Here is a 12,720-nt window from a genome sequence, read left to right as displayed (position 1 = left end):
GTCCATGGGTTGGCAAAGAGTCAGACACGACTGAATGTCTTTCACCTACAGATGTTTAATGCCTGATATACCAAGGACATTGAGGGCAGGAGGAGAAGGAGGCAGCAGAGGATGAGATGGTTAGATGGCATCATTGTCTTAATGGACGTGAGTTTGAGCAAACTCCAGGAGATGGTGAAGGAAGCCTGGCATGCTGCAGTCCATGGGGTCACAAAGAGTTGGAAATAACTGATTCTCTGAACAACAAATACCATGGACAATTAATATCTTGTAGAAACAAGGCTATGTGCTTTCTGGACATTCATCAAGTGATGAAACACCCTTCATCTGTGAAGTTATGGGACTGGTTAAAATGTCTAAGGAAAATGAGGCCAGCAAGTCTTAAACCGTTTCAGTACCATTAGATACTAGGATAGTTACAAACAAAACTTTGTTCTCTATGGTGCTCATTAAATATTGGGAGGAAAGAAGTTGCACCAGGATATTTACATATTATCCTGAAAGGATGAGTCATATGTGGCACCCACATTAAAGTGATGCTTAGAATGGAGCTAAGAAGATGAAGACACTCATCTAGAGCCCAACTGCCCTCTGCTTCTCACCACCCCTGGTCCTGAGGGTCCTGTACCCAGAATAATGGGTCCTATACCAGCAGTTAGGAATAACATAAGATCATACAATGATTGATAGTGAAGGGCAGGGAAGCCTGGCATGCTGCAGTCCATGGAAACACAAAGAGTCAAATGCGACTTAGTGACTAAACAAGAATACAATGATTGTCAGTGTTCTCTTTGCCTTGTTACAAGTCTTTCTGCATACTTGCTATTCTGTAACGCTCCTAATTACAAAGGAGAAAGGCCACCATTGGCTGTCATCACTGTCAATCTCCTTGGGTTGACAAAAGTCTCCTAAGTCTCCTTAGGAAGATGAAGGATGGGTGAAATGGGTGAAGGGGGTCAAAATGTGCACACTTCAGGTTAAGAAATAAATAAACCATGGAGTTGTAATGTACAACATGCTGACTTTGAATATTTGAAAGCTGCTAACAGAGTAGACTTTAAAAGTTCTCATCACAAGAAAAAATTTTGCAATTTTTTTCTTGTGTTTGTAATCTTGTGATTTGGTGTTAACTGGCTTATTGTGGTCATTTTGAAATATTGAGTGTTGAATGTCTTCCAATATTGAATCATTATGGTGTACATCTGAAAATAACGCAGTGTTATATGTCCATTGCCACTCAATAATTAAAAAAATTCAACGCTGATAGTTGCCGGGACCAGCCAGCAAAGAGGACACGTCCCGACCACAACAGCACGGAAGCCTGAGAAAAAAGCCGATAGTAAAGAATGGGGTCGAGGGACTGAAATGCTCTTGAGGCAAGTCAGTGATTTTATTGAGTAAAACAGCTACCTTTATACTAGTACAAGCAGAAAACATAGTTCATAAAAATGCCATCTAGTTTTTGTCACATCAATACAATTCTTTGTCTTAAGTGACTGCAGAAGCTTACATTCCTTTTTTCATAATCCAAGATAGACTACTAAGTGAAGGTCACTACTATGTTTTTCTCAAGGAAGAACAAAGGAAACCCAGCAAATGTTTTACTACTTTATCATGGGGTGGCGGGACAGGGAATGGCCTCTTTCAAGGCTTTCCCAGGGCCTTTTTGGGCCTTGAGCAGGCCGGCTCCCCACAGATAGTGTTTTGGAAAGATAAAAATGACCATATCATATGCAAATTCTTTAACTATAGATGAGCATCTTCATTCAATCTGACTCTTTAGGGGAGGTGGACAGTTTGTAATTGTAGGTAGTGGCTTCTGATCAATTGAAAGGCAGTCTTATTTCCATGACTCATATTTGAAGTATAAGAGTTTGTAAAAAGATTCTCTTGACTTTTAACAAATGTGGATTGTTCTCTTGCATTTCAACTTGAGCATTTATTGAGCAGAGTCATAGAATGTATATAAGAATGCCTCAGATTCTGGGTATTCGCTGGAGTGTGCTGTGCAACTTAATGGATCAACTACCTTGGAAGTGAGGAAAGTAATTTTATCTCCTACTGATCTATTGTGTGCTTCCCAAGTGGCATTGGTGGTAAAGAACCTGCCTGCCTATGCAGTATACGTAAGAGATGAAGGTTCAATCCCTGGGGTGGGATCGTAGACCTATTGTAGAGTTCTTCGCACATCGAGAACTTCCTACGACTATAGTTGAGTGAATTAATAAGTAGATGAGTTTCTCCATCATTGCAGCTCATCAAAGCCTCTGGGTGTCTATGTCTCCAAAACTTTCAGCAACTATTTACCTCAAGGGAAATTACTAAATGGAGAGAAGATAAAAGAAATAAGATGTTAATATTAATAGAAGAAAGAAAGAGAGAAAAGGAATATAAAGTTTCCGCTCATTAAATAACCAAATTCAGGCTTCCCTGTTGGCTCAGTGGTAAAGAATCTGGCTGTCAATGCAGGAGACACAAGTTTGATCCCTAGCCCAAGATGATTCCATATGCAACGGAGCAACTAAGACCATGCACCACAACTACAGAACCTGTACTTCAGAGCCTGGAAACCTCAAATACTGAGCACCTAGAGCTGATGTTCTGCAACAGAAGAAGCCACCACAATGAGAAACCCATAAACCACCACTACAAAGTAGCCCCTGCTTGTTGCAATTAGAGCAAAAAGCCTACAGAGCAACAAAGACCCAGCAGAGTCAAAAATAAATTAAATTAAAAGGGCAACATGCTCATTCCCAATGTTGACTCCTTCCTAGTCCAAATAGTTTAGCCTATTTGGTCTTGCCCTGATATCTATTTATTCTTTCATCTGGGATCTTTCTTCTTTATGGTTTTAATTTTTTATTGAATTAGAGTTGATTTAAAATGCTGTGTTAATTTCTGCTATAGAGCAAAGTGATTCATTTATACATATATATGCATTCTTTTCTATTTCCTTTTCCATTATGGTTTATCACAGGATACTGAACATAGTTCTCTGTGCTATACAGTAGGACCCTGTTGTTTGTCCATTCTGTCATCTGGGATCTTTACCCAGGAAAGTATCAGCAATTGCTTTTCTACAGTCCTTTTCTGCAATACCAACATGCGTGTCTCTGACTTCCTGTCCTAATTATCAAAGGGCACAAACAGAAGGTAACTGAGAGACTAAATAGGGAAATTACACATTTACAAGAAATTTCACAAATAATGAATTATCATACAGCTGCAATCATAAGTAAGGATACTCATCATCCTTTGATTTTCATTCCTGGAATTTCTTCAACATTTATATTCTGAGTCCTTTTGCTTTCATGTGAAATTTCTAAGTACCTTTAATTTCTGAATGAGGGGATCCTTCCTTTTTTATGCTCTCCCCTCCAACACTTGAGGATCTCCTTCCAGGGCAGAGCAATGGTGTGTGTGCGTACTTAGTCATTCGACACCTGCAACCCCATGGACTGTAGCCTTCCAGGCTCTTCTGTAAATGGGATGTTTTCCCAGCAAGAGTACTGAAGTAGCTTGCCATTTCCTCCTCCAGGGGATCTTCCCAACCCAGGGATCAAACCCTCATCTCCTGTGTCCCCTGAATTGCAGGCAGGTTCTTTATCACTGAGCCGTCTGAGCAATGGCAGGTAAGAGGATAAAGACACTTATTGCTTTATCTCTGATTATAGGACCTCACTGAGTGACTTCACTTTCACTTTTCATAGGGCCTCAGGATCTGAAAAGGAGAGAGCTAGAGGATAGGCAGACACTGGACAAATGCCTCCTCTCTCCATCTTCTCAGCATTACCTCATGGGTGACCCTCATCCTTTCAGGATCATACATAAAAATCCTGGTGCAATTTTGCTCTTCTTATAAAAGTATTTAATGAACACCATGAAGCATAGTACTTTCCCAGATAGTGCTAATGGTAAAGAACCTGCCTGCCTGCCAATGCAGGAGTTGTAAGGGACATGGGTTTGTTCCCTGGATTGGGAAGATACCCTAGAGGAGGGCAAGGCAATCCACTCCAGTATTCTTGCCTGGAGAATCCCATGGACAGAGAAGCCTGGCAGGCTACAGTCCATATATATAACTGAGGTGAGATTTCACTCTGTCGTGGCAACTTCAGTCTTGAATATTCATTGGAAAGACTGATGCTCAACTGAAGCTCCAGTACTTTGGCCATATGATATGAAAAACTGATTCATTGGGTAAGACTCTGATGAAGATTGAAGGCAGGAGGAGAAGAGGACGACAGAGGATGAGATGGTTGGATGGCATCACTGACTCAATGGACATGAGTTTGAGCAAGCTCCAGGAGTTGGCGATGGACTGGAGTTCTGGTGTGCTGCAGTCCATGGGGTCGCAGAGTTGAACATGACTGAGCAACTAAACTTAACTGAACCCTGAACACCCTTTCTTCCAGTATGCAGAACCTTTGGAAAGTACAAATTGGTTCCAAGCAGAGGCTAAGTTGGACAGTGTATGAGACCGATAGGCCATCTATTTTCTATCTTTCCCCAAGAGTTTAATCTCTTACAACTGGGAAGAGAGTAGGGGTAGCTAAGTATCTTTTTTTTTTTTTTTTAACTTTTAAATTTGTACTGGGATATGGCCAGTTAAAATGTTGTGATCCTGAAAGGTGAACAGAGAAGGGACTCAGCCTTACTTGTACATGTATCCATTTTCCTCCCAATCCCCCCACCCATCTAGGCTGCCACATAACATTGAGCAGAGTTCCATGTGCTCCACAGAAGGTCCTTGTTGGTAACCATTTAAAATTTAGCAGTGTGTCCGTGTCTATACTAAACTCCCTAAGTATCCCTTCCCTTCCCTTCTGGCAACCATGCATGAATGTTAAGTCGTTTCAGCTGTGTCTGACTCTTTGCAGTTCTATGGACTGCAACCCACCAAGTTCCTCTGCCCATGGGATTCTCCAGGCAAAAATACTGGAGTGGGTTGCCATGCCGTCCTCCCAACAACTATAAGGGAACTGAATATCTTGAGTCATGGAGATTGTATCTTTCTCTAAGTCAATGCCTTTGAAATGGCAGGAACTTCAACTGGAGTAACTTGATGCCTGTTGGGACAGGAATAAAGTCAAATCCTGTGGTCTTGGAGACAGTTGCAGTCACACTTGGCAGTGATAGAATGCATGTTCAGGGGAGCCACAAGTGCCATAATTCATAGAAACATGGAAGCCATCTGCTTCACGGATTGAAAATAAGGAGAGTGGAACTGGGTGAGTGCCTTGCAGAGGTTCCTTGCAGAGGAACCGTTTACCACCTTCTTTCTCTCAGTCTCTTTCTGTGTCTTACCGATTTCAGAGCTTTGCAGGAACTCTGCTATTTTCCATGTAAGCTCCCTCACTAAAGCCATATTTAATACAGGTGTGGCAGTTTTAAGACACGGCTCACAAATTTTTTATATTCCTTTCCCTGGTGGCTCAGTGGTAATGAATCAGACAGCAGTGAGGGAAGTGTCGGTTCGATCCCTGGGTCAGAAAGATCCCCCGGAGGAGGAAATAACAACATACTCCAGTATTCATGCCTGGGGAGTCCCAGGACAGAGGAGTCTGGTGGGCTACAGTCCATACGGTTGCAAAGAGTTGACATGACTAAAGCAACTGAGCACACATGAAAGTGAAGTCCATGTCCCCTTGCTTGAATCAACTTGTAATTCTAAGTATGAATTGTAGTTGAAACTATTAATACCTACTATCTCTAAAATCATTGTCACCCAAGCTATAGAAATATCAGTTTCTTAGCTTTAAAATGGGGCCAATAAGAATTACAATTTTACATAGTATTTTTAGAAGTTGAGAGTCAAAGATCCCAGCTATATATTCTCACTTGCTCTGACATTCACTGGCACAGGTATACATCTCTTTTCTTATCTCTGTTGACTCTACACAATTTAATTTTTATGTCATGCAAGCAATTTCTCCAGGGACTAAGGGTGGGGAAAATGGGGAGATATTGGTCAAAACCAGGGCATGCTGCAGTCCATGGGGTCGCAAACAGTCAGACACGACTGAGTGACTGAATTGACTGGTCAAAGGATGCAAACTTCCAGATAGACGATGAATAAATTCTGGAGATCTAACTATAGTCAGGGCTTCCTTGGTGGCTCAGACAGTAAACAGTCTGCCTACCATGCAGAATACCCAGGTTAGAAAGATCCCCTGGAGAAGGGAATGGCTACCTACTCCAGTATTCTTGCCCAGAGAATTCCATGGACAGAGATTACTGTCTATGGAGTCACAAAGAGTCAGACACATCTAAGGGGCTAACACTTTCACTTTTTCAAATGGGAAGGGAATTCAAAAAAGAGGATATATATATATATATATCCATGTGTATGTATAGCAGATTCACTTTGCTATATAGTAGAACCTAACACATTGTAAAACAACTATACTCCAATGAAAATTAATTTTTTAAAATGTATTTGTTCATTTATAACAGCCTTTGTTGCAAATGGTTGTGTACATGAATATGTGGAAGGGAAGTATGTAAGATCTCAAGCTAGAAAAATAAAGATGTATCTTTAAAATAATAAATAATTTTGATCTTTAAGTGAGAGGTAACATTCAATGGCACATGGAAACTTTAAGAAATGGCAATTAATGAACATGTAAAAATTTCTACTATAAACCACAGTATTTAAAATTATTTTGAGAACTCAAACAAACACACAAGATGAAAACAAGAGCAGGGGGATAAACATTTTAAAGTGACAACAAATGTATCATCATTTGTAGATCAGATGTTGGAGGTGAAGATCTCTCAAACCTCTGAAGACACAGCCTTGTGATAGTCCTTCATCAGTCATTTAAACAAATCCAGAAGAATAGTTGTTTTCAAATTTTAGCCACCCATAGGATCCACTTTGGTGGCTTATTAAACACAAGTAGCTGGGGCTGACCCTGCAGTTTCTGACTTATCATCAATAGATCTGGAATGAAGGCCAAAACTGTGCATGTCTAGCAAACTCCCAGGTGATGTTGATGCTGCTGATCTGGAGACAAAACTATGAGAAACACTATTCTTCTTTGTGTCCCTAGGACTCTGTCTAATAAGTTTTCCTTCCATTGCTTGCATCTCCCTCCTCTATCCCACCCCCAGCCTTTACTTTGATAAACTGCCTCTTTCAGATGACATCATGGAAACCCCTATTTGCCTTGGTTGTTTTCCTACAGTGCACATTTTCTTCCAGAAAGTACAGGGAGATTATTCAAGAAGGGAATTCACACCTTATGTCTGGGAAGTCCAAGATACTTTGCCTTGGGAACACTGAAAGCTTATTTTAAAAGTTTCCAGGTCTTTGGTAGCTGAATTCTCAGACTGCCTCATTAAATAAATTGGCCTGTTGTCACTCCACTCTTTAAACAATTAAGCTCCCTTGGGGTAGAAAGAGAATAATAGAAAAGAAACTTTCTACCACTATGGTTTCCCTGAAGATCGCAGTGAAGAGAGGCAAAATTCTTTCTTCCAATTATTTTTAATTTATCTGGCTATGCTCAAACATTTGCAGTCAATGTTTGATTATTTGATTATTTCCCTGGAGATTAAAAAGATTTCTTCATGAAGAAATCTCCCAGTGCTCTAAGGATTCTTCCTAATTCTTGTTTCCCCTTTATAGGATTTGATTTCAAAGTTAAAAGTTGCTCCCTCAGGGATGTGTTAATGCTGCAAGTTACCCAGTGGCCTTGAATCTGTGAATCCCACTGTAACAGAAAAAAAATGCTTTAGAAAGGTCTCTATTTCAAGAAAAGGAATGCAGCCATTAGTGATATTGCTATTGAGACATCAAGCATTTTGACAAAAGGAAATATCCTTTAAAACTTATTTGGCAAGTGAGGTCACTGCAGACTTTAGGGAAGGCAGTTGTGATGGAGCTCAAAATACTCCTGATGAGTTGGTTGAGAAGAGAGGGAATATTGTGAAAATGGAAGTAGCAAATACTGACCAAATTCTTTAAAAGTTTGGAGCACTACCCAAAGGGGAGTATGGGTCTATGAGTGTTTTATTTCCCTTGAAAGAAATGGGAATGTGGATGATTGGATATTATAACAGGTCATATGAGATCATATATCCAGATGAGGCTCTATAACTGAGAACTGAAGCATCATGGGTAGGATTCATTCAAGCATGAGCTTCTATTTCTATTAATAACTCCTGAATCTCTCAGCAGGAACTTCTTCTGTCTGTAAGATTAATTAACTTATACTGTCACTTATGCAGATTAATGATAGCCAGACCAATACCACTTACCTCTCAGATAATAGCAGGGTGTTCTGAAGGCTGTCAACTCAACCTTTCCAAGATAACCTGATGGTTAATCCTCCCCCAAATGTTGTTTTTTCTATGATCCCATCTCCTTGAAAGTGTAAACCATCAATTCTGGTACCCACAGAATTTTTTTACTCCATTTTTCTCAACCAGACTGATTTTGCCCTCTCTGAAACAACTGGCAATGTCAGGGGACATTTCTGCTTATCACAACTCAGTGCTGGTATCTCATGAGTAGAGGCCAGGGATGCTGTTAAACATCATACAACATATAGGATAGACTCTGTGACAAATATTAACAATACAGACCAAAAATGTCAGTATGGTTGAGCTTGAGAAACCTTTGTCTATATTGTTCAGGGAAAATATTAAAATGTTTATCTTGGGACTTTCCTAATTTTCCAGTGGTTAAGACTTCATACTTTGACCCATGGTTGGGGAACTAAGATCTTGCATACTGTGTGGCATGACCAAAAAATAAATAAAGTAAAAAATTTCAAAAAAAACCCCCACCAAGCTCTATTATTTTATAATAATATTAAAAACATTATCCAAAATAAACCTCAATCTTTTTCCATTATTTTGTGCTACTTAATGTTTCTTGTTACAATTACATTTACATAACATATGTAAAAGAATGAAAGTAGAACATTCTCTAACACCATATACTAAAACAAACTCACAATAGATTAAAGACCTAAATGTAAGACCAGATACTATAAACTTTTAGAGGAAAGCATAGGCAGAACACTATTTGACATATATCACAGAAATATTTTCTCCATCATAACCATTTTTATATGCACAATTCTGAACATTTGGCATTAAGGACATTCACATGGTTGGGCAACCGTCCCACCTTCCACCTCCAGATCTTTTTCATCTTCCCAAACTGAAACTCTGGACCCATTAAACACTAAACTTATCTCCTCCCTTCCTTTATACCTTAGAAACCATCATTCTGTGTTGATTCTATGAATTTCACTACTGTTGGTACTTCATATATGTGGAATCTTATAATATGTATCTGTGTGAAATATCTCAAATTTGAGATATATCTGAATCTATGATGTCCACTATCATTCCCAAATTTGCTTCACTCTCACCCTCCCTGTCTCAATGGATGTGTGCTGATGTGGTCAGCAGCTCAGTCGTGCCGGACTTTTTGCGATGCTATGGACTGTAGACCACCAGGCTCCTCTCTCCATGGGGATTCTCCAGGCAAGAATACTGGAGTGGGTTGCCGCTTCCTTCTCCAAGGGATTTTCCTGAGCCAGGGATCGAATCCTTGTCTCCTGCATTGCAGGTGGATTCTTTACCACTGCACAACCTGGGAAACCCATCTCAATGAATTCAATTCTATTTTTTCAGTTGTTCAGGCCCCAATCTTGGAGTCATTCTTGTCTTTTCTCTTTCTCTCACACCCGTATCCAACCTGGAAGCAGAACCTTTTGGTTCTCCCTTCAAAATACAACTCAGCTGACTGCTTCCCAGTGCTTACACTGTTATCCTCCCCTTGGTCCTATGTACCTATATCTCTTACCACAAGTAAGTCCAAACAGGCTCCCTTACACCCTACAATCCAAGCTAAACTCAGCACCCAGAATGACCTTTAAAATCTTAAGTCAGGTCATGTCATGTGTCTGCTCAAATCCCTGCAATGACTCCCTATATCATTCAGAGTAATTGAAAGCGTGAGTCGTTCAGTGGCAGAAAGTCTCACGGCATCAGCACTGATACCTACCCTCTTGTTCTGCTGTGCTCCCCCTCACTCTGCTCCAGCTGCCTCCCTGGCACCAGGCAGTCTCCTACGTCAGGGTCTTTTTATTAACCTTACCCTCTACCTGGGGTACTCTTTCCCAGATACCACTTGCCTAAGTCATTTGCCATCTTCACCTATATTCCTGCCCCAAGCCTACACTATTGATTTTTTTCTGTTACTTTAAAAAATTTATTCCTTTGTTTTAATTGGAGGATAATTACTTAACAATATTGTGATGGTTTTTGCCAAACATCAACACGAGTTGACCATAAGTATACACGTGCTTCCCACCCATCCTAAACCCCACTCCCACCTCCCTCCCCACCCTATCCCTCTAGGTTGTCTCAGACCACTGGCTTTGGGTGGCCTGCTTCATGCTTCAAACTCACACTGGTCATCTATCTGATATGTGCTGTGCTGTGCTTAGTCACTCAGTGGTGTCTGACTCTCTGTGACCCTATGGACTGTACCCTGCTAGGCTCCTCTGTCCACAGAGGTTCTCCAGGCAAGAATATTGGAGCGGGTTGCCCTGCCCTCCTCCAGGGGATCTTCCCAACACAGGGATCAAACCCAGGTCTCCCACTGTGCAGGCAGATTCTCTACCTTATGAGCCACCAGGGAAGCCCCTATTTTACATATGGTAATATATATGTTCAGTGATTTGAGAATTGCACTATTGTTTCTTGACTCTTCCTCCCTTGTCTCTCCATCACCTCCCTTTCCTAATTAACAACTGTTTGAACCTGCCCTTGGAATTCAGGGAAGATCTTGGAGTCTGAATGCGGCGTATTTCCTGTAATCAAAAAATTGTTGTTGCTGTTGTTGCTTCATCCTAAGTCATGCCTGCCAGAAGCCTGCCAGGCTCCTCTGTCCAAGGGATTCCCCAGGCAAGAATACTGCAGTAGGTTGCCATTTCCTTCTCCAAGGAATCTTCCTGACCCAGGGACTGAACCCATGTCTCCTGCCAATGCAGGCTGATTCATTACTGTCTGAACCACCAGGGAAGCCACTTCTTTTGAAAAGTGGGGTGAATAAGAGAAAATATCTCAAAGAAGTGTTTACAAGAAGACATAAAGTCACACATGTGAAGAAACAAGCACAATCCTGATATGAGATATCCTTTGTTACGTCTATTGTATGATTTGTATCCCATTTCTTTTGGAGATAACAAGTCCACAACCAAATGAATGTAAAGAACACCAAATTTGAGAGGCTAATTTGGGGACTACCAGGCCAGCACTTGATAAAGTGCTCTAAATCTGAAGTTAGAAATTGTTAGAATGGCTACAAGAAAGCATGTAAAACCATGAAATTTTATGGACAGCATATAATGAAAATGTCAAAAAAAATTTACTGACAACAATGCTGTGCAGAAACTAATACAAAAACAGAAGTGGGGACTTCTCTGGCAGCCCAGTGGTAAGACTTCCTCTTCCAGGCCAGGGGATGCTTCTTTGTTACCTGGTTGGAGAGCTAAGATCCCACATGCCTCACGGACAGAAAAACCAAAACATAAAAGCAGAAGCAATGGTGTAACACATTCAATAAAGATTTTTAAAAATGGTCTCCGTCCAAAAAATGTCTTAAAAAATAATCCAACAAAAGTGAAGTCACAGGTGCTTTAGGAAAAGAAGAAATGAACATGTCTTTTGAGGGAGAAAAGGAGCCAGGAGATTCAAATCTACAACATTTGTCTTTGGGGTTCTCAACGTTCACTTAGTTCTGAGGTTAGTGACTCATCATAGACAGGGGGCGCCTAGACTCAGGAGCCTGGCCAGGGCCCCTTTCACATCCTTGTTCCTCAGGCTGTAGATGAAAGGGTTCAGCATCGGAGTGACTACAGTGTACATCACTGAGGCAATGGAGTGTCTCTGGGAAGAGTGGGTCACAGCAGAAGTGAGGTAAACCCCCAGGCCTGTCCCATAGAACAAGGAGACCACAGTGAGGTGAGACATGCAGGTGGAAAACGCCTTATACTTGCCCTCAGTGGAGGCCATCTTTATCAATGTAGAGAAAATCTGAGAGTAAGAATAAAGGATCCCAGTCAGAGGAAACATACACAGCAGGACAGTCGCCACATACAAGCAGATGTTATTGATGAGGGTGTCCGAGCAGGCTGCCTTGAGAATCTGAGTCAGTTCACAGAAGAAATGTGGAATTTCAGTTCCAATACAGAAAGTCAGCCGCATCATCAGTAGCACATGAAACAGGGAGCTGAATAAAATGATAAGCCAACACGTGAGAACCAGGAGACCACAGAAGTGGGGGTTCATGATAACCATGTAGTGCAGGGGTTGGCAGATGGCCACAAACCGGTCATAGGCCATCACAGTCAGGAGGAAACTGTCCATTCCAGCAAAAACCATAAAGAAATACACCTGAGTGAAGCAGCCTATGTAGGAGATGTCTTTTCTCTGTGTCTGAATATTCACTAGCATCCTCGGGACAGTGGTGGAGACAAAGCAGATGTCAACAAAGGACAGGTGGGAGAGGAAGAAGTACATGGGGGTGTGGAGGTGGGAGTCAGTGCTGATGGCCAGGATGATGAGCAGGTTCCCCAGCATGGCAACCAGGGACATGGACAGGGACACTCCAAAGAGAAGGGGCTGCAGTTCTGGATCATCTGAGAGGCCCAGGAGGAGGAACTGTGATATTCCTGTCTGGTTTCCTGCTCCCAT

General features: G+C 41.3%; 1 protein-coding gene across 1 annotated transcript; it reads right to left on the bottom strand.

Moving 5' to 3' along the window:
* Positions 1 to 11,781: 11,781 nt before the first annotated feature.
* Positions 11,782 to 12,720, bottom strand: LOC136166254 (olfactory receptor 7D4-like). The gene has a single exon (XM_065932322.1). The coding sequence runs from the start codon at positions 12,718 to 12,720 to the stop codon at positions 11,782 to 11,784; it is 939 nt and encodes a 312-aa protein (XP_065788394.1).

The sequence above is a fragment of the Muntiacus reevesi genome, chromosome 1 (genome assembly GCF_963930625.1).
Source record: "Muntiacus reevesi chromosome 1, mMunRee1.1, whole genome shotgun sequence".
Classification (NCBI taxonomy): Eukaryota; Metazoa; Chordata; class Mammalia; order Artiodactyla; family Cervidae; genus Muntiacus; species Muntiacus reevesi.
Note: the sequence above shows the minus strand (reverse complement) of the source record. Positions and strands in the feature narration are given on the sequence as shown.